Here is a 23,930-nt window from a genome sequence, read left to right on the forward strand (position 1 = left end):
GGCCAGGTCAAGACAGTTCTTCTGGAGTTATGAGAAACGTGAAGTGTCACCCCAAAAAGCTCTCTCCGCTCCGACTCTCTATCGAGGCAGCGTGTGTGTAAACTCGCCTCTCAGGTGGTTACTCTCTGTGGTAGTAACCTGTTCGAGGCTTTACCGTGAAATCTACGGGGAGACGTGAGTTCCCGACCGACCATTAAGTCTACACCTGGCTGGACTGTCCTGTTGCAGGGATTGGGGTGGAGTGAGAAGGCAATGTAATTCCGAGTCAGAGGCCTTGAGCCTGAGTTCCAGTGCTGCCCTGTGGTCTGTGATCTCTGCCCCCAGCTTCTTCATCAATAAAAGTTAGAGGATACCAACAAGAAACCCCCAGGGCTTTTGTGCCAAGAGGACACTACAGATGGTCATAGGAACACAATATGAACACAACTCTATCTAACAGTAGCCATCGAGAGAAAGAGCGTGTTGAGTCCAACCAGATACCCCATTTGCCAGACTGCAAGGAACACAAACAGGGTCAAAGTTCCCACCAAGAACTTTCCCAACAACTGCCCAGTTTTTGTTTTCTGTTTCTCCGATGTGTTCACAGGTCATGAATCTTGGTGCCCTGGCAGATACCTAGATATATTTCAGAGCTGGAAAGTGTCCTCTAGCCTGAATCCACACACCAAGAAGACGGGCCACTGTCCTGGCCGCCATGCCAGCTCTCTCTCCGACAAACGTTAGGAACTGTTGCTCTCAGGCCTCACAGGGGCCCATGGCCCCATCCTCAGCACTTTTCTGAGTCCAATACTGAAGTTGTTGGGGACAAGTAGCAGGGGATCATGAAGACAGAGATTAATCAGAAGGGAGGGCGATGTGAGAGAAATCAACAGGGACAAACCAAGAAGAAACAGGCAACAACTCAGACAACGTTCTTTAGCTCCCGCCTGCCATCTTTAATTAAAATGAATGAGATGAATGAGCTCGTGCCTCTCAGTGGGAAGTCACAATGTGCTCATAAGAGCCACAAGCTCTTCTGGAGACTTGTGTCTCGTTCTGATTTCACACGCCCTATTTTTATTTCAGACCTTGACACGGACATCTGCACCTCCACGTTTCCTCTCTTACATAAACTAAGTCTGTCTGGCAGAAGCTGTCCGGACCATGGGTTCTAAAATCATGGTCAAAGATGTCTCTCTTTTTTCTCTCTTTCCCAACCTGACATCTTAGGAGCAAGGTAGTCGGTCGGTGCCCACGATCTGCAGAATCTCTCATAAACAAGGCCTTTACCATAAATCATATAGTTTCTGAGAGACACTCACCATGTATTTCATATTGCAATGAATTTCTGAAAACCAGAACGATGTAATTTTAAAGCTAAAAATGTTACATCCCTGACTCTCTTTTAGTGATTGACAGAGAATATGAACTCAATAGATAGGTAATGCATATCCAGTATACTAGATATCCAGTAGCTTCCCTACTTATATAAACTGTTATGCGACTTGTCCAAGGTCACAAGGATATTTTTGGCAGAACATGGAAGAGAACCCAGGACACCCAGCGTTATGTTCACAAGGTATTTCCACTAAGTCTGATGGAACACAAAGGGAGACAGGTACTATCAACCAATTCTTGAATGTTTCAGATTGTATTACACAAAGTCAACAAATGGGTAAACCCACTCATCTAAAAGTCTTGTTTAAGATGAATCAAATATAAAGCAAAGGCCAGAGAGGCAACGATTATTTTTCTCTTAAATGAGGTAACATTTAATATAATCACAGCGTAACTAACGTAAGGAAATAATTCACCCATTAATATAAACCCTCTGCTTTGAATTTTGAGCCTTAGAAAAAAATAAATTTCAATTTAAATAACTGGTTTAAGACAGGTGATCTAATTTGATGTCATGTTTCAGGGTTGATATTTTTATCCTTTAGTCTTTACATGGAAATGCAAACTTGAACCCATAGAAATATTCCCACTCACTTCATATTCTCTACCAATGTATAAATGGCCAACATCTCCTCTGACTTACACCCTAATTTGAATGTGTGTGTGTGTCTGTGTGTCTGTGTGTGTATTCAAGTTAGCTTATCATCCAAGATCTGAAATAGAGTACTGATAGGGTTTTTAAAATACTAAGAAATGAAATAAAACAAAAACCAGTACAACTCACGACAAATGACTTAATTTGAGGCATAAAAGGCATAAAGACTTCAAACATCTATTCTTCGGATTCTCCCTCTTCAACTGCACTTATGGACACAACTAAAGCTGCTCTCACCAGCAATACCAAGACCTAGATTGATTCGCTGTAATTGATCAGACCCAGTTTCCTTCTGTCTCCACTAGCATACACGCCAGAGAAGTGATCCTCAGTTGATTAATTTCGTATGTATGTTGCATTAGTATTTATGGTTTGCCTGTGACCCTTCATAGTTGCAACATCGTCAGGAAGGAAAAGAAATACGCAGTCATATATCTGCAGCACAGTAGATAAATGGTTGCTAACATGACATTTTAAAATGTCCATCGTCTAAAAATATCTGTTTACATTGAATCAGCTCCGGAACAAATCCAAAACTAACTTAGCTCGCCTGGTTACCATCATCTCTGTTGCTTTGTAAGAGTCGAGAATGAGGGCATGTGATGTTCCATTGCCCACGTGCACCTAACTTTCCCGGCTCCAAATACCGACGCAAAGACATCTTGGAAACTTTGAGATCAGTCACAATATAGAGGCCTTTGTTAGCAGTCAAAATAGCAAAGCAAAGAAAGAACACTCATGTTTGCCAATGAATGTCCAAGGAGAACCATATTACAAAGCCTATTGTTGTATCTGGGGTAAACACATTTTTTTCTCCAGGACTTACCATATGGACGGCGCTTCTGTTCCACTGATCTCCAAGAAGTCGTACCCTTCTTCTAGTTGAAAGTCGGTGAAGACCAAGGCAATGGTGTCCCCGGGCTCAGCGAGGATGGTCCAGGTACAGTCAGCATTGTTCCCGTATTCTGAGGGGAAGTGCGGGCTGGAAATGTGGCTGCTGGTTCCCCGCAGGGTCCCTCCACAGGCTCCCTCAGCTGGCAGGAGCAGAAACAAATGGGAATCATATTTCAAGACCACTTCATACTCAAGTTCATCTACAAAGTATCCATAGTGATCGGTGACAAATATTTTCCGAACCCCAAACTGACAGTCTCAACATGACAAAGGGTTTCTTCTGATTTATTAATTTAGTTTTGTGGAAAAGCTTACAAAAGTCTAAACGATTACCCCGAATTATTAACTGACTTTCCATCGCGGAAGAGTGAAGTCTTGACTTTTCTAATATCTGCAGTGTGTCGTTGCCATATACCTCACATTCACAGACGGCTTCACAAAAATGTACCAAAACTTTCTCTGAGATTTAAAAGTATGTAGCCATGTTTTATCAATTCACTGATACCTGGCTTTGAAAATACAGTGATCCTGAAAGTAGTCATCACCCTAATTGTTTTTCTACAGACTCTGGAATGTCTATATGGTTTTGAATTTCAGGTAAGTTCTGGACTAATATGATGATAGAGACACAGCAATTCATAAAAACTTTGTGAGTAGGAAACAGATGCATGAAAACTTAAAGTGGAATAACTTGGAAAGTAGCAATTAAAATGGTCAGTGATGACAAAATGCCTGTAAGATATAATATAAATTTGCATTAAAATATTAATTTGAGGGGTGCCTGGGTGGCTCAGTTGGTTAAGCGTCCGACTTCAGCCAGGTCACGATCTCACGGTCCATGAGTTCGAGCCCCGCGTCAGGCTCTGGGCTGATGGCTCAGAGCTTGGAGCCTGTTTCCGATTCTGTGTCTCCCTCTCTCTCTGCCCCTCCCCCGTTCATGCTCTGTCTCTCTCTGTCCCAAAAATAAATAAACGTTGAAAAAAAATTAAAAAAAATATTAATTTGAGGGGAACACATCTTATCAAGTTTTCCCTAGAGTAAAACATACATGTTATTGAACTCAGAGCATTGCTTACAAAACGTTATGTACATAATAAACTGTAACACAGGTAAATAAATATTTATAAGATACTTATGCTAAGACATGTCTGGGAGTATTCTTTTTTTCTTTCCTTCCCTCCTTCCTTTTGACCTATCAGATAGTTTCTACCCAAAGAGTATATTTAATATTTATGGGTGTTGATGCTCTAATATAACTGATAAATGAAGTCAGCCTGTCACCAAGATGGGGACATATGCTTTTAGCAGTTTGTGTGCCTGGATAAGATCATGTAGAGCAGATATTTTCATTGGCTACTGATGAAACAACTGTATATGTAAATGTAGTATACACTTGCATATACTCACACCTCTGTAGTAACAATTGTTTTTCATGTATGAACATGTCATACATACATGCATGATCAACACACACAGCATAATGCTATTTTTTTTTCAGTATAATGTTATTTAATACACTGACCTTATTTCTCTAATCTTATCATATGCTGTGAAAGTTATCTCAGTATAATGCAAAAAAAAAAAGAATTACAGCACTCTTATATAAAAAAATATCATAAATGAGCGGACTTAAAAGTTACCAAATCCATTTCTGTCAGTTAAGCAACTGACTTTTGACTTCGGCTCAGGTCATTATCTCAAGGTTCATGAGATCGAACCCCACACTGGGTTCTGCACTGACAGGGCAGAGCCTGCTTGGGATTCTCTCTCTCCCTCTCTCTCCTCCCCTCCCTGCCTCACACACGTGCTCTATCAAAATAAATAAACATTTAAAAACATATAAATAAATAAATAAGACTTTGAAATAGGTGTATTTGTGTGTATCACACTAGAGGTAAGAGTGAATGGGACGAGAAGCACACTGGTTGGTTCTGGGAAAGCAAGGCGGCAACCTTCGCCAAGCAGGTGACATTGCACTTGTTGAGAGTACACACCAGCAGGCACCTGCCAGAAGCAATGGGCGTCAGTGGTGGCTCTACAGCAGAGCCCTGGAGCCCCGCTCTGTGCCTTTATCTCTCTAGCTGTGTGACCAGTGGAAAGTCTGAAGACCTGTAGAAAGTGCCAAAGAAGCCGGGGTGACAGGGTCGCTCCAGAGACTCCAGGAAGTAGATATACATGAGCTGCAGTGGGTATATTTTCACATTTAACAGTGCATAGAGCTGTGTTGGTGCCTACCAGCGGACAGAAGCTCAGATCACATGCCCTTCCCTCTCAGCAATATATCCCTTTGCCCTTTAACATGAGAGCCGTTGAGCTGAATAACCGGCATTGTCACCTTTTACGTCTCAGTTCTGATGCAATGAGCCTAACAGTTTAGACACTAGGACTTCAAGTGACCAGGACTTCAGGTGAGGACTTGGCACAGCATGGAGGGTGAGACGCCAAGGGGCTGGGGAGTGAGGACATGCTCGCTAATTCCAAAGAGGACCAGAGGCCACATTACAGGAGCGGACGAGGGCTACAATTCTATGGTAACTTTGTTGGAAATAGGAGCAGATGATAGAATAAAGACAAGAATAGAAAACAGAAACGAAGAGAATGAAGAAAGAAACTGGCAGAGAGAAACAAGAATACATTTCTCCCAAACCTGCAATCACCATTGTGTTTGCTCTGATATTTTAATGCCCAGAGAACATTTTAAAATGGATTACAGTTAAAATTATGTCAGGCTAAATATATATGGGATATATTATGATTTCTTAATGGGGCATTTCACATAAAATATTGCAGAATGCCATTTAGATAATCTATTTGAAATCTTTGAGAATTAAGCACATGAAACAAAAAACACCTTATGTCACTCACTGGATAACACACTTAAATCACAGAAAACCCTCTTTAGTAGAGAGTGTGGTAAAAACATTTCTGCATATGTGTTTGTGTGGGGGGAGGGTATGGAAAAGGAGTTTCAACGGTGCTTCAAATATTTCTCCAATGGAACATTTTAACTATTTTCTTTGCCATTTTTGTAAGAGAATTTTTTTCTAAATTGTAACATCTTGCACAACCGAACACATAATGGTATTTGAGGAAGGGTAACATAACTATCATTTTAGAGTAGCCAATGTTTTTAAAAAGAAATCTAAGTTTTGTTTTTAGATTTACAAAAATCTATCAGCAGAGTAATTACACATATAGGTAAAACAACTGAGCAAACATTTTCCAAAGCACCTTCGGCCTTGGGAAAAATGTATTTAATTTTAATTAATTTTGGGAATCCTATTAGTTGTGAACTTTGAGTTTTGCTGCAAAAGATATTAAGCTACCTTTCTCTAAAATGTCACTTTATGATAAAGACTTTGCTAAGTAGAAATGGGAGCCTCATTCCTCATAGTGTAGGTGTTATGAGGACCCAAATACACAGGGGGATTCAGTAAATGATAAGACGAGCCTCATCCGTGATGGGAGGAGAGTGTATTAATAAAGTGACTGGGAAAAAAAGAAACTTGAAAAAAATCATTTAGAAACAGCCTAATAGAAAATACATATGAATGGCATCAATTAAAAGGAAAGTACAAAATAATGGGTAAATTAGCAGAATAAATATACTGTATTATGTCAAATTATGTATTACCTCAACTAAAAGAAATTATGTGACTGAAGCAAAAGAAACATTACCATAAACAAACTTACCTATATAAAAACATTATTTTCAAAATAGACATATAAAAATAATCCAAAATAAAAAACAAGATAATGAGGCAAATCTGCAACATAGCAAAGGGATGTCTTCTATACTTATTTGATTCACATTAAGAATAATACACAAAGAGGGGCGCCTGGCTCGCTTCGTTGGTTGAGCATCCGACTTCAGCTCAGGTCATGATCTCACAGTTTGTGGGTTCAAGCCCCACATCAGGCTCACTGCATCAGCACCGAACTGCTTCAGGTTCTCTGACTCTCTCTCTCTCTCTCTCTCTCTGCACCTACAGTGCTCATTCTGTCTTTCTCTCTCTCTCTCTCTCCCTCAAATATAAATAAACATTGAAAAACATTAAAAAAAAAGAACTATATACAAAGAGACTGATGGAGAAAAGGTCATCAGTGACAATTTAAACAAGAATTCCAGAAAGAAATTCTACACACAGGAAAAGGTTTAAACACTCTTGTTCTCACAATAAAATTAACACAAGGGTGAAACACTTGAAGTTTTAAAATGCATTTTTTACAAAAAGGAAAATAACTAAGGGTAAAATGGGTATTATTCTTTGCTTCTGATATCAATGTATATTGGTATGAAATTTTGGACAATTTGACAATATACATTAGGGATAATATATAGGATGTTCCTATCTTTGGCAAGTCACTCAGTTTGAGGTCTTAATATTTATTGAGTACATTTAAGGTGCTTGATATTCTGTACTAAGTCCCTTATCTGGACCATTTATTGAATCATTTCAAAATGTATGAGAAAATTATCGTTCCTATTTCATAGTTGTCAAAAGTGAGATTCTGGTTACTTATGAAAAACGTGCATCTGGAAAACGTTAAGACAGTCATGAAATATCAACATGATCAAGTAAGCGGCATTAACATTAATCGGTATATACATTATTGCAAAAGACTAAAAGAGGTTTAACTGGTGCTTTGCAGAAATGCAAAACAAATTCCATGGTATTAAGGTGTGTACTTATCAACACTTTAACATCACTTTCCTGCCTCACGTCCTCACTCCCTCACTTTGCTTTCTGAATCACCTCCCTGCAAACTTCTACCTAAGTCCGGATCTCAAAGTCTCTGTGCTCCTGGGACCTAGGCCAGGAAACTATAGATGTGAGGGTTTATTTCAGGTTCAACGTGATAGTCAACCTGTGCCCAGATATTTAGCTGGGACTTACTCTGGGTAGGTCTATAGGGGTGCTTTTGGAAGAGATTAACATTTGAATGTGCAGATACAGTAAAGCAGATAGCTCTACCCAATGTGGGTGGGCCTTGCCCTATTCCTTAAAGGCCAGAGTAGAACAAAAGGGCTGAGTAGAAAACTATATGCTCTCTGCCTGCCCGTCTTGGAGCTGAGACATTTATCCTCTCCTGCCTTCTTGCTTGGATTCTGGCTGGAACTCACTCACATCACTGGCTCTCCGGAAACTCCAGCTGGACTTAGTCTCTACAATGGGATCAGCACATTCCCCATAATAAATCTCTTTATGTTCCTCAGAATCTCACAATGAATCTCAAAATCACATACCATATTATATTTACTTTTGAAGCCCACATATTTTATTAAAAAGTGCCCTAAAATCATATCAAAGGAAATTGGACTTCCCTGGCGAAATTGCTGCTATCTTGGTGAAGCCTGAGGATGAAGAAGCGATTTTTCGATGGTCTTCCTGCTGTGCTAAGACAATGAGTTAGCTTGATGTGTCTTTACAGCATCATGAGGCAGACTCTATTGTCATTGTCACTCAATCCCTGCTTGTTGATTGGGTTTCACTGTCATTTGTAACAGTGAGAGTAATATAGCAATAGTAGCAGCAAAGACAGTTAAGAGTTTCAAAGACAAATTATCTCGATTGAATAGCTCCAAGAAACAGAGACAAAGCATCATATATTCCTGTCCTGATGTTTCATTACATCACCAATGTCCAAGGGAAAAAATATGAAAATCTGAGATAGCTACCATTATAAAATATTCATTCATAATTCAGTTTCAGGCATTTCCCCAGGAAATGTACAAGGATAAAGATAATGCTTTTCTGGGAGTTGCCTGTATCTCATTATTAAAGGTATCTCCTATAATAAATAGTAACAAGGACAAAGCAATTTCCATTTTAAAATTATGATTAAGAGATAACACCGAGTCCTGGCTTTTCAGCCTCACCATCGTTAACATCTTGGGCCACATAATTCTTTGTTCTAACAGGATGCTCTGTGCATTGTAGGAAACTTTGTAACATCCTAGCCTGTGCCCACTACTTGCCAAAAATATCCCCAACTGTGTTGAGGAAAGATGTCTGCAGACATTGCCAAATGTTCTTTGGGGGGCAAAATGGTCCCTTGTTGAGAACCATTTACTTAGATGAATTTAATTAGTTCTTTTTTTCTGGTTCTTTTCAGTGGTACTATATAGAGCTTTTAAACAGAAGAAATTGAAGCCGTATTAAAATGCTATGTAGTATTCTTTCCTTGAGTCAGAATTAATAATCAATGAGATATGTGACTTCCTTAAATGTGCTAAAATATAGGGAAAACATACATGGTGCTCTCCCTTAAATAATCTGTTTATATAAGATAATTTAAAACAGAGTGGCTGCCATAGAATTTGAAAATGGACTCATTTTTGATGTACATTGTACAGATTTTCTCACAAAGAATAAGCCTCCGTAAATAAACTTAATTAGGAAAGAGCTACTCAATTTTCTAAACTAAAATATTTTATGTCTAGAGAAACCTAAAAATCATTAAGGGTATAAGAGATTTATTGTCCTTGTTTTAATGTATCTTTAACCCTAGGATTGTGATGGAAAGTATGTGTATGACAGATGTAACTTAAATTCTTTTATATGACCAGTCTGTAATTTCTGATGTGTGTTTTCACAAGGCGGGTTTCACCCTTTACATAAAAACTAGTAACAATGCAAAAATAGCAATTAAACACTAATACTTTATCTCTATTTTATTCACAAATAAAATGCTAAAAACGAATGCTTTATTTGAAAATTACACGTAGGAGCCTCAAAACTAGAGATCACTGGCCAGGTTTAGAAAAAACGTACAGCCAGAGACCTTCGGAATCATCTCTTAATACCATTTACACGCATACACACACGCACAAACACACACATACATGCACACACGCAAGAGCCCTCAGAACTGACTTCTCTTCTTGCCTTCTTCATTTCTCTGTAATCTGTTTCATTCAAATCAGCCAGATGGATTTTTTTTAAATTTTACTTGAATCTTAAAATTTTCTGCTCAAAACTCTTACACTTCTGTCCCCACTCAGAGTAAAATCAACACTCTCTGTGATCTGACCCACAGCCCCTCCCAGTCCCCAGTGCCTGTCCTGCCCGCTCTGTGCCCCCCTCTCCCCACTACTCTTTCCTCGATCTGTTCTAACCACGCTGCCTGCGTTCCTGCCCCAGAGCCTTTGGTCTCATCACCCTCCCCAAGACAGGTCTCCCGTTCCTGGTCCGCCCTCTCTGCTGACTGTATGTGAACCAGCTCCTGCTCTCTGTGACTCCCATCGCCTCATCCTGCCCTGGTTTACTTCTTAGCACTTAGCTGAGTGCCAAGCATTGGGCCGTAAGCTGTCTAGGCTGTCTTCGGACTAATGTCCCTGTTCCTAGAAGGCAGCCTGGAACTCAGTGAACTCTCTTTTTCCCTCCTTCATTGAGTGATGATTGCAGCACTCCCTGCGACTCTATCAGGTTGAATGTGCCTGTATCCAATTATCTTCGGTGTAGTGTGACTGTCACAAAACAGATCTCTGGGGCCGGGCATGGCATCCAACTACCCCATTTCTAAGATGAGCGGGAGAAAGTATGCTTAGGTATGGAAATCTGTGGCTTTTTCAAGTATAAGGTTTAAAAAACATTCTCTAAAAACTGCAGCAAGCCTCTAAGTAGAGATATTTCAGACAAAAATTAATTGCCAAGAAAGTGTTATCACTGTAGCAATCCACGAGGGGTTTAGTTGGTATGTTTATTTAGCTTCGTTTGTTTTCACCAAGTAGCTAAGCCACAAGACCAGGAATGTTCCTTTTATGTACAGTGGAGCAGCAGGGAAATTTCAGGAAGAGATAAAGTCAAGGCAGGGAGAAGAAGCAAATAGATCAAAGCAAAACAATAAGGAGACTCGGGGCAAGCTTCCTGGCACCCGGAGTTCAAGTTCCACAGTTAACCGTGTGACGTAAACTTAGAAATCACACACACAAAGCAAAATGTATCAAAACAGAAAACCATTAAAATAAGCTAAATAATTCTGAGCAATATTTAAATAATATAGCTATATTAATATAATGCAAACTCCGTGGATATTAATGTGAATAAAATTTTACTTCAATATTTTACATTTTACTTCAATATTAATTGTGCAATACCGGAGGGATTTATGTGAAAGCTGAAAATTGGGGGATCTGATTTAGGAAATGCTATTTTTATTCCCCTTCCTTCCTTCCTTCCTTCCTTCCTTCCACATTATTCACAAAGAAAATGAAGTTAGGTTCAAAACTTCCAGGTGAATACATGACTGTAAAAATTACTATACAACAATTTTTTAATGAAATGATGAGGATCAATAGTGAGTCACTTGATTATTTTAAAAAGTGGGTTCCTACAACTTCCATATAATGGTTGGAATTAGCAAAACAGTCGAGCAAGGCGACTTCGGCTCCCAGTCCAAATTTTCATCAGAGCCGTGTTTCCTTTAAATCAGTCTCCTATACTGAGGTTCACAAAATCTTGCATTTGAAAAAAAAAAGATGCTACAGTTCAAAGGAGTTTGAATGCCATCAACTTAATCCAAGAAGACGATAAGGTTTTTAATAAAAGATGTATTTGAATCTACTGATTTCTGTAAGTAGGGAAAATAATCCTGAGTGTAAGCAGAAATCTGAGTACACTATTTCCCCTAAGGAATTTCCAAACTTTTACAAAGTTTCATTCTAAACTCTAAAATTATTATATATGCCTTGCCTGGGTATAAATGTTGCTAGGGATATATCTTAAGGGCATAATTCAAAATACAGAATAAAACATTATTTAGAGACATACTTTGCCATATTTTTAACAAAGAAAAATGGAAACCAACTAAAAGTTTAACAACAGATAAATCATTAAATAAAGTATGATTTATCCAAACCACAGGACCAACGTGTTAACCAAGCATTTGTAAGACGGCTTCAGTAAACTCCTCAGTTAGAATATTAAATTTATAAAAAGCAGCATACACAACTGGATTTGTAGACTCTTTGCAATTTTAAAAATTGTATGGAAAAATATTCATGAAAGAGAAAAGGAACATATACACAAACACATGCATGATGCCCAATTTCTAAGTCTAGGAGATATTCTCTAAGGTCCTTTGCCTAAGGCTGTGTGGAACACGGGTACCGCTGACAACCTTGAAGTCAGGAGGTCTGGTTTAAGCCAGGGGGTTCCCCCACTGACTTTGGTGTGACAACACCTTCCCTTCTCTGGGCCTCATTTACTGACCTGTAAATAGAGATGATAATGGGTACCTATTCACAGTGCTTCTGCGAGGGCAAAATGCATTAAGAACTGTAAAGTGCTAGAAAAATGCAGGCAAATACTACCTGCTCCATAAAACTCGCTATTATTATTTTTTCCTACTTAGCACGAAGCAATCAATCCGTGATAGTTTATTAAATTATTTTTTAGTGCTTTATCGTAAGTTTTAAAAGCATCGCTGCTTTGGGTGACACTTTGCTTCCACCAAATAGGAAGTGACTCCAGAGGGAGAGAGAGTCACAAAGAGCTGCAGGTCAAGAAGGTTTCCACTGCACTAGGGACGGGAAGGCAGGAGGGCCCCAAATCTACCGGCATTGTTTCTGTAGACACCACCCACTTACACTCTACCTGAGACCATCAGGGGATTATCTTTTATCCTTGCGAACTGTAGTCACCTCAAGAAGCAGTGATCTCCTGGTCACCCCGCAAACCCTCAAAGATCTTCACATCTCATGTGTCTGACCTCCTACCCCTCCCAAGCTCTTGAGCCTTCTGCTAGGTCTTCTGAAACTCAAGGTCAACTCTCAGCAAAACTCCCTACCTCTCAACCATTTCTGAGGCAACCCCCTCCTTCTCTAACGGAAGCCCAGATATCTTCTGAGGATAGTGCATCATGAAGGCCTCCCACATGGTCCCTGTTTGCTTCCACAGTCCAAGGACTGCCGGCCCTGGCACTGGGCGGTGTGTCTACCTATGCACATCTCATTACTATTTCAGGTACTTTGTTCTTTCCTCCCCAAAGTGCCCCACCTTTGAGTCTTTTATCCCCAGAATCTTCTTCCTCTAGCCCTCTACAAAATCCCTGGGGAATCCCCATTATTCCGTGAAGATTTTTTTTACCCCTGGCTCACTGCCATTTTCTGCAATTCCATGTTTGGCCTAATTCTTGCTATTTCCATATCAATGATAGACAATCCTTTGAAGGCTGGCTTCTCAGTTCACTTGCCCCCCTCCTCCAACCCTCCAACACAGTCCTTTTATCCCCATCCTCGTCCTTCATCTTTTCAACATGATACATGATCGTTTGCCATAACTGCATTTGAAGTGTCCTGTGATCAGACCCCAACTTTCCATATGTCCAGGCCACTTTCCCAAACACATTAACTCCAACCATTCTTTGAACCCATAGCACCTACAGTTCCCTGATCTTGCCACTTTCTCCTTTGATTCCCTTCTGTTCTTATGTCTCACCTGGACATCCTTAGATTTCATGGCAATTATTTAAATCGCCCCTTGTGCTTGCTATAAGTCCATTGTCAATTCCTTCAATTCAAACTTGGGTCAAATCCACACTTACTCACATTTAGGTAAGTATGGCTGGAGAAAACGCAAAACCAGAACCATGTAGATGGGTCTAACTTTAAATTGATGGCTAGATCCAAAATGTCCTTTAATTGTGGCATTCTTACTTAATTTCCCTCAGTTTTTAGGCTTCTTTCTGGGGGAATACCATATCATACCTCCTTCATCCTTAACTTGCCAGTATCTCCTACCATACTCCTACCCTTCAATGGTGATTTTCTTTCCTGTTGACTAAAAACAGAGGCAATCAAAAGAGACATTTTAGGGGCACCTGGGAAGCTCAGTCAGTTACACATCCAACTTTGGCTCAGGTCATAATCTCACAGTTCATGAGTCTGAGCCCCCTGCCAAGCCCTGCTCTGACAGTGCATAGCCTGCTTGGGATTCTTTCTTCCTCTCTATGCCCCTACCCTGCTCATGTTTGCTCGCTCTCTCTCTCTCTCTCTCTCTCTCTCTCTCTCTTGAAAATAAATAAAAATATAAACATTTTTTAAAAATTATAAAAAGAGACATTTTACAATGTATCAGCACTCTATTTGATCACCTCTCTGTACTTCTGCTCATAAAATGTCCATACTGGGTTCCTACCTAGGGTTGACACCTGTTTGTGTTCTTGCTTTCATCCCTGATCAAGTCCCTAAGCCAAGAGTTAGCACTCTCTCCTCTCTGCAAATGATAATTTCCCTTTTTTATTGGACAACTGTTCTCAGCACATAGACATATTATAATTTCCCCAATTCAAAATTTTAAAGCAACTACCTCTTGATTCCACATCTACCTCCAGATTCCACATCCATCTCTAGCCCTATTTTTAAAAACCCCTTTCCCAGCAACACATTTCAAAAAATGTCTATAACTGCAATCTTTAATTTTTTCTCATCCTCTCTTGAACCCACTTGAGTCATGATTTTGTCCTTCCTGGCCCACTGCAGCTGGGCTCTTCAGGTAGAAACACCGATAAATCCTACAGTCAGTTCTCCTGTCACACAAGCCCTCAACAACACTGGACTATTCTCCATTTCCTATTCCTTAAATTTTTTTTTCACTAGGCTTTTAAAACTATTCTTTTAGTCTTGAAATAATTGCAAATTCACAAAAGTTTGCAAAAATAGTACAGAGTGATCGGACATACCCTTCTCAAAATTTCCACCAATGATTACATCTTACATATGTAGAACAATATCAAAAGTTTTTAAAATAGCACTGGGTCAATGTGTGCACATGATTTATTCCCTAGATCGATCGATCGATCTATCTATCTATCTATCTATCTATCTATCTATCTATCTAATTAAAGTTTGTTTTGTTTTGTTTGAAACAGAGTTAGCGTGAGTGGGGGAGGGGCAGACAGAGAGGGAGAGAGAGAATCCCAAGCAGACCCACACTGCCAGCACAGAGCCCCACATGGGGCCCCAACTCACAAAACTGTGAGATCGTGACCTGAGCCGAAGCCAAGAGTCAGAAGCTTAACCAACTGAGCCTTCCGGGCGTCCCTCAGTAGTACTTTTATGAACTATTCTTCTCAGGCTTGCTTTGATCTTATTGGCCATTTATACTCAGCCCCACCTGGTTTCAAGCCACCCTCTGATCCATAGCATGATGCCTGCATCTCCATCCTTGGACTTTGTTTCTTCCTGACTATATCCATTCCCTTATTGGTCTCATCCATGCTCAGTTACATGGATTTAAATACCATCTGTAGGCTGAACGTTCTCAAATTTGTAGTTCCATTCCAGATCTCTCTTCTGAATTCAGTTTTATATATCCAAGTCCCTACATGATACATCCATGTAGACGCCTAAACACATTCTAGACTTACTCCCAAGTCCTACTTCTGATCTTTCCCTTTCCAAGTCTGAAATTTCACAGTATTCTCCGTGTCAAATAATGGCAGCTCCCCTCTCCCAGTGGCTTGGTAAAAAGACCATGGCATCACCCATCACTCTTCTATTTCTTTCACATCCATGAGCACGGTGTCCTAAAACCCTAGTGGCCCTTTCTTCAAACTACGTTCTTGATCCAACTGCATCTGGCAGCTTGCCCTGCCACTATCATGACAAATAACACCACCTTTCACTCTGTTACAATGGCTTCCTAACAGGTTCTCTGATTTTATCCTTTCCACCATTTTTAGTTTCTCAACACAGCAGCCAAGTAATCCTCTTAAATTCTACATGAGATGATGCCACTTCTCTTCCCAAAATCCTCTAGCTTCTTTCCATATTGCTCACAATAGAAGCTAGTGCCTATGTTAGGGACCACAGGACCCTCCAAGACCTTCTTCCTCCCACCTTGTCTCTGACCTGCTCTCTCCCGCCTGCCACTGTCCAACGTGCTCTAGCCACACTCACCACTGTACTATCCCCCCATTCTCGCCCTGTATCTCAGGACTCAAGCCATGGACAGTTCCATGATCTGGACCACTCTCTAGTAGGGTTTACTCTACCTCCATGAAGGGTGCAAAAAATGTTCATTTTGCCAAATACATAATTTTCCCAGGATATAGGACTTTAGGTGCTAAAACCAGGACAGCTCTGGGCAAGCCAAACAGCTGGCCAGTACAGCTCTTGGTCAAATGTCACTTTCTTAGTGAGAACATCTCTGAGCACTTATTACAGTTAGATGTTATGTATCTGGTTTTACTAATCTCCTTATGTATTTATGCTATCTATCTCCAACCAAAAATATAATTTCCATGGTGGTTAGGATTTTTCCTTATTTTTTTTCACTTTGTAGCTCCAGCTTCAGGAACTAACGTATACAAACTACAGTTTATGAACCACATTGGACCTGTTTTTGTAAACAAAGCTTTACTGGAACACAGCACTGCCTATTTGTTGAGGTAATGCCTATGGAAACTTTTCTGCACAATGACTGAATACAGTTCATACAGAGACAATATGGCTTGAAAAACATAAAATATTTACTATCTTACCCTTGATCGGTAGAGTTTACTGAACTGGTTGGTAAGTGTGTCTGAAAACATGTATGTCCTTGATAACTAAATGTTTCTTTAAAGAATGAGTGGACACAAATAGTAAGCAGACATATTCTATTGGAAATCAAAGGACGATTAAGGCAACTTTGGGGCATTGTTCTAATGCTACTAAATTCTCAGCAAATTAAAAGCAAATACTAACATCGAAACTGGGAATAATTGTGGTGAAACTCCTGGCGGCGTGGAAATTTGTTCAGCAAGTGTGCAAGGCATAAACAACATTTTGAAAACTCTATCCTTAGGAAACAATTAAACAGAAGAAACAAAAGCAATGCTATATGTACAGAGACACTAATTATAGTATTATGTGCAGCCGTAAATGTTGGAAACACTCATTATGTTCAATTACAGGCAAAGAAATAACTATTAATTTGTATAATTTTGAGGATATTGAGAAGAAAATGCTATCAATTAAAACTGAAAGTTTATGGTATAATACTAATCTTACAAAGGAAAAACAAGAAAAGTAATCTGCTCTATGACTTTAGCCTTGAGAGTTCCCAGAGCTTGGGTTGGCCTCATCGGTCCCTACTTTCCCTCCATCCTGGATCTTCAGTGGTAACATTTACAATAATAATAGTAATTATTGGTATTGAGCACTTTGAGATATTATTTAATCCTTGCCAGTATTGTGAGATTAAAAGTATTAGTCTAATTTAAAGGAATCGAAACCAGAGGCTTTGCAAGAAAATAGCTTGCCCAAGATGTCCCAGCTAGTATATGGCAAAGCAGGATCTTGAGTGACAAAGTTCTTGCTGTTAGACACGTCTGTTACTACCTATCACAGTGAATGGCATTTCCTTGGAAATTATATTGGTATTAGACAGTCAGCTCTACAACCCAATATGGTACCTCTGATAAAATCACAGAAAAATAACTGTAAATTAATCCACGAAATTAAAAATAATTGGCATACAGGCACCTTATGATTATGCTTTAAACTTGTCACAAGAGTGGATTTAATGAGATAATGTAAACATATTTTTAAAAAAGGTACTTAGCAGAAAGCCCGTGGCATTACGAAAGGCAAAACATGTAAGCCAGACTTACTAGAATCTAATGCTGACATATATTTTCAATACTTCTTTTTTCCCCCAATTTTGGTAAGGTTTACATTAGAGTTGTTTATTGCACAGTGTGCAAGAAAAGTGCTTAAAACAAAATTGTCTAAAGCCATTCAAACTTAATTTAGAGCCAGGTTCCTTCTGTGAAGATTGCCCCACTCAATCTTACTTTGTAATGCGTGGTCCTGACATGACAGATCATTTAAGATTCGTTTTATGTTATTTCTGTAACATAACTGATAAAAACACAGCTGTGTTTTAAATATCACAGAATTTATAGGCTCGCATAAAAAGCATGACTTCTCTCCCTTCTCCTCCCCTCCAGCTACATCTTCCCCAGCCTCTCTTTCTCCCTGGCATCACTAGCAGCGGAATGCCTGCAATTAAAAAACCTTGAGTGACATTTCGTGAAGCAGTGGCAAGTGACATATTGTCATTTCCAGTCACGTTATGTAAGGCTTATCAATTAAAGAAATTTTCAGCTTTAGACAGCTCTAAATGAAACACACGCATACATTATTTAGCCTGTTTTATTAAAGGCATTACTGAGATGGCTCCCGGTTCTTTATTTCATGGCATCCTTGCTTGCTAACTAGGATCCATCCTTCCAAAAAAAGAAAAAAAGCAACTGTCCTGAAATGGATAAAATCAGTCAACTCTTAAACAACAACAACAACAACAACAACAACAAAAACAACAAACCCAGCTGTCACATCCTATATTCTTTAAAACCATCACAAAATAGTGACAACGTGTTTTGACAAATTTAGGTGAATATTTATCTTAAATGCATGTGTTTAGACAGAAACAAGGTTAGAGCTTTATGGAAGCCTAGCTTTCAATAATGATTCATTTGCTATTACTTTTAATGGTTTACAGATCATGCTTTTCCACAAAACAGAAGCAAACAACCTCCCTTTAGCTTCCCCCAAGGAGGAGGCATTCAGAGGCATGTGTAAGAAGCACCACGTGAGAACTGCCTATGGCAGCCATTGTCTCTAGCCTTGGACCAGAGTCTCTGCATGTCAGGGAATTCGATTCCTTATCTGCCAACTATAAATATTCACCTCACAATTTTTGGACAGCATTACATAGTATATGTAAAGTTTATATTATGACACCTGCCCCAGAGGATTTTAATCTAAATAAAATGTTTAGCCATGCTATCTCAACTTCCTCATTGCTTTCTTTCTTGAGTATCTCATAGTTACCTAAAAAGATTCCATTGGCTAGAAATAGAAAATAAAGTAAGAATAATTATTGGCCAACCACCTCTCAAATGTTTTGTATCTTGCCTCAACTGCCTCCCAAGGTGGTTCTTCTTGGGGCCAGAGAACTTTCTCTGTGCACCAATATTGTGCCACTACTCGGGGCACCTGCCAAGTCTTGCCTTTGTGCCCAAGGATGGGGGATTGTTGGGAGGGCAGATGAGGGGTGGGGTTCCGTGAAGGATCTAAAGCTGCAGGGAATAAAGAAGAAAGAGGTATGGACCAACTTAATCCAAAGAAATTCTTTCCCTGGAGTAGGAAGCCCACTTGAGAAAACAGACCACTGTCTGCTTTGTTTTCTCTAAGGTTGACTTACTCTGTAAAGAAATAGCTTCAGCAAATCATATTTAGCCTTTGAAATAAAACAGGAGAAAGACCTTACAGCCAAACAGCCCTCTATGGGCTTAAAGCTCTCTTGAACTAAGCTTACACATCAATTTTTTTTCATTTGCTACGCACAGTAGTCACTCCGGCAAGCAGTTTTAGTCAGTGTTTGGCTTAAATCATTTGTACACCCACAGAAAATACCGAGACCAGCAGCCACCTTTCCCTTCTGGCATCTGACTGCCTTTATTTTTCTCTGTTCTGGGCACATGACCTCTGAATGGCCTACGGGGTCTGTGAGACACCTTTCTGTCCTGCACGTAGGAGGAGGAATAAGAGGAGAGCACTGAATGCGCCCCCTGTCGTCTCTACAGGGGGGAAATCAACTGACCTGTTAACAGTCCTGATAGCCCATCTCCAGACAAGCCATGTTCTCCCTGGCCCTTCCATTTTTCAGGGCTCAGGCACACAGTTCTCAAGAAGAAATGCTTGTTCAATTTAAATTCAAATATTTGTTTCCAGATGATAACTGAGATTATTTTAAAGACGTTTATTTCTCTTGTAAACTGGAAGGGAATGGGCACGGCATCATAGGGGCAAATGGCATAAAATGCCTGGGTTCAGATTCTGCCTCTCCCAGTTAACCGCCGTGTGACCTCAGAAAAGTCACGTCTTGCCTTGGTGACTGAGACTGTAAAAAACAAGACCAGTGGTAACATAGAACTTGAACAGTGATCTTGAATATTAAATACAAGAATATATATAAGGCACATAAACAGGCCTTGTCATCTGGTAATTGATAGTGGTTTCACCACTATCATATCTTTTTCTTAAGCTTTGCAATTTTAGTGACCAAACTATCTATCATTGGATAACAAATGCTACTCTATTTGCTCCTTATTCAGATACTTTGAATTTGATTGATCATTCCCTTCAGAAAAAAGAATCTAGAAAGGATCTACACCTGGACTATTGTTAAATCTATATATTCTACACTGTCATGCCAGGCATATGCATTTGTGTATCAACGGGCATGGTGTATGTGTAACATTGGTCTTGTCATTGCATTCTGACAGTGACAAGTAAAATATAACGACCTGTTTCTACATTGGCTAAGCCTTCAGCAGCTACTTAATTTCCTCTTCATCTGAGTCTCTGTTCATTCATTTTCTCTCATTAAATCAGCCTGAGAGATTTAAAAAAATATATTCCAAAGAATATCAACGATGCATTAAAAACCCTTTAAGCACTGAGATCCTGGAGTTCACATGAATTTACTTTAGATTGTTTGCCATGGGCTTCATTCACTTTGTTCCAAAATCTGAAGTTATTTTCAAGACGGGAAGCGGGGTGGGGGGGGGTGCGGAAATAGGATTGGTAATTATAATAATTAGAATTTACAGAATTTCACTATGCCAGGTCTTTGCTAAGCTTTTTTTTTTAATTTTTTTTAACGTTTACTTATTATTGAGAGACAGAGAGACACAGAGCGTGAGCAGGGGAGGGGTAGACAGAGGGGGGGGGACACAGAATCCAAAGCAGGCTTCAGGCTCCGAGCTGTCAGCACAGAGCCCGACGTGGAGCTTGAACCCACAAACCGCGAGATCATGACCTGAGCCGAAGTTGGTCGTTCAACCAACTGAGCCCCCCAGGCACCCCTTTGCTAAGCTTTTCACCTGGATTCTCTCACTTAATCTTTACAACAGGCATGTGAAATAGGTATATTACACAGAGAAGGAGATTCAGAGCAGAGAGATAAAGAAAGTTTGGCCGAAGTCACAGCACACAAATGGTGAGTGGATTTGCACCCAGGAAGCAAACACTGCAGAGCCTATAAACATTTATGTGCTAAACACTTTGTAAGGTGCTTAGCGTATGTCATTGCATTTAACCCTCATACTAATACATTTTTTCAAAATAATTGGCATTTCCTATATATACTTCTGTGTAGAGATTGGGTAAGTGGCCTCTGGAGCTAAGCTGCTGGGTTCAACCTCACCTACAGTGCTCTGTCTTTGTGAACATCTCACTGTAGTACATATAATAGCTCACAGGTGGAGAAGAACTCTAAGAAAGGCATGTAATATGCTTCCAGCAACATAGATCATGGGTGCTAGGCCCCGGAATTAAATCTAGTTCTTGCCCTCCCTAGAATGTGTCTTTTTTTTCTTGCATACTTTTTGAGTTGTACATGCACCAAAGAGCTTCCAATTCTTTGCTTACCCGACTAGTTACCTTGCCCATTCTTCAAAGTTCCCCATACCCTTCAATCCTCAGACCCCAGTGTCATTCGTTCCAAAAGTAAGTCAGTGTCTGAAATGAGATTCCTTTTGAGAAATCTTTTTGGATTAATCAAGAGCCAGCTCACTCTTATCTCTTGCCTAAACTAATTTTAAAAATAGACTCCACTTTCCGATACCATTCAGCTCAAATCTGTTTCAGCAAAATGGCTGAGAAGTTGAAGGAAGAATTCCAATCAGTCTATGACAGAGTATACTCAGACCCATTTTCTTATGAGTCCTTATCATAAACCTACATCTATATATTGAATCGACATCATAAGTGAAAATGAAACCCACTTAGTGCCAGAACTCCACATGCATTAACAATTGGTGTGGAAGGGACAAAGAATACTAAAATTCCTCTGCCTGTGAAATCTAAGCCATTTGAAATAGTAGCCCCTAGCCTAAGAGGTGAATGAGAACTTGGAACGTGGCTGTTTCACACCAAGGTATGTTGTACCCGTAAAGTGCACACCAGGTTCTGAAGAATTGTATGGAAAAATGCAAACTACTTCATTCATATTTTATATTGATTATGGTCATCTTTGGACTAAGTTGGGTTAAGAAAATGTATTATTAATTTTACCTGTTTCTTTTTACTTTATCAGTGTAGTTATTAGGAACTTTTAATTACATGGTGGGCTCAGGCTTCTGGGTTGCATCATATATCTAGTGGAAAACACTGTTCTAAATCCTGAGAAATTGGCTATTATTAGGCAGGTGGCAGCTGAATGACCCCTTAAGCCCTGCCTGGGGGATGATTATCATGGCCCCTGCCAGCTCCCTCACACATGGTGAGGATGCTTGGGGCTACAACCAAGCTCACCTCAAACAGGTGCATCTGTGGCATTTCCCCACACCATGTGCATTATTCTTCTCCCTGAGATGATGAATTATGAAAATAGTATCTTCCTTCAAAAGATGTTTCACTTGTGTTTCCTTTCTTAGAAACCTCTCCATTTTCCCTATTGACATATGCTTGGAAAAATTATTTTTTTTTTTAGCTCGAGACAAACTTTTCAGTCACAAACTTCAAAAGCCACTCACCTACTTGTGTGTGTGTGTGTGTGTGTGTGTGTGTGTGTTTTCATGTGCATATGTGTGGACAGAGAGAAAGAAAATATATTTCAGCATAAGCCAATAATATGCTTAAAATAATGAAACAATGCTTTAACGATTCTGGGAAGAGATGTTTTCCACATACAATTTTATACTCAGCTATAATATCCATCCATGTGGATGCATAAAAGGACATTTGTGGGCACACTGAAGCTTAAGGGATTTTCCTCAGAAGAAACAGTTTTAGAAAGCTTATTTGGGGTGAAACAAGGAGAAAGGAAGACCCTGGATTAGGAAAGAGTGGGGTAGTGAAGAACAGCCCTAGGAGCCAGTGTAGAGCCCTCTTGAGGGACAGTACAGGGAGAGGGGAGAATGGGGTTGGGGAAATGAAGGCAACGGAGCTACTGACAGAGCGATGGAAGTCCAGGATTCTGGGGACAGTAGCAACTAGACACTTCAGGAACAGTTGTATGTGGAACAAGAAGCAGTTGAGTTTAAGAGAAAGTCCGTGACCTTCAGAATGAAGAACAAAGTTTGTTCCTAGTAACAACCAGAAGAAGCGTAAAGTAGAAGACATGTGGATTATAGTGACACAACTTAAGTTTTATTAATCCACAAGGGAAAGAAAAGATAATTAAAAATTTTAGGACCAATGGAAGGCAGTCATCGCATGAAGGAGCCAGCCATTTACTGAATCTGTTTTTTCCTTCTTCCCGACTTTATAGCTGATCCGATTCCTAGCTTCCCTTCCAATTAAGTATGAACAGAATGGCTGTGTCTAATCAACACAAGGCACATGCAGGGACCTGCTCACACAGACTCCAGCACTGTCCTCCCTCTGCCAAATGGATGGAGACAAGGCTGGAAACCGAAAGTCAGATACAGAAGTCTGCAAATTACCACCAGTATCAGAACCAACCGCCAGTCAGAAACAATCATTTGGGGTTTAACATGAGCACACAATATTTGTGTTTAAGCCTGCTGATATGACATTAACTAAACAAGCTATACAAGATAGCCTTGGTCCAAATGTGAAACAGAAGTAATTATGGCATTATTATGAATAATTGAGGCTGAGAAAGAACTCATCTGAACTCTGAGTGGCACAGGGAGTGAGATATTGGATTTCAGAGGAGGCAGTCTAATTACAGACATAATACTTATGTGGAGAAAAATATTTACACAGTTATAATAATATGAATGTTGTTTATTGCTTTTCAGCCTTTAGACAAATTAAGAAGGACTTAATTAAGATTATAACATAAAATATAAATGTTAACAACTTTGATATTGCAAAAGTTCTATTACAGCCCAGAGAATACAGAAGGAGGAAATGATTAGAAGATACACCAGAAAGAGGGAGGCCAGCCTAATTATTCTCTGTCAATGCTGTGTCTCCCATAACCCCCATAAAGCCTCACGTGGTCTTTGACTTCTGGGTCTGACCCTGTTTCTA

The 23,930-nt window shown here is 39.7% G+C and overlaps 1 protein-coding gene across 1 annotated transcript in view; it reads right to left on the reverse strand.

Moving 5' to 3' along the window:
- Positions 1-2,854: 2,854 nt before the first annotated feature.
- LOC125163799 (CUB and sushi domain-containing protein 1-like) overlaps positions 2,855-23,930 on the reverse strand; it is a 628,085-nt gene continuing 607,009 nt past the window's right edge. The window contains exon 5 of the mRNA XM_047855984.1: positions 2,855-3,066. Coding sequence (XP_047711940.1) covers positions 2,855-3,066 — 212 coding nt within the window. The remainder of the gene's footprint in view (positions 3,067-23,930) is intronic.

The sequence above is a fragment of the Prionailurus viverrinus genome, chromosome B1 (assembly GCF_022837055.1).
Source record: "Prionailurus viverrinus isolate Anna chromosome B1, UM_Priviv_1.0, whole genome shotgun sequence".
Lineage (NCBI taxonomy): Eukaryota > Metazoa > Chordata > Mammalia > Carnivora > Felidae > Prionailurus > Prionailurus viverrinus.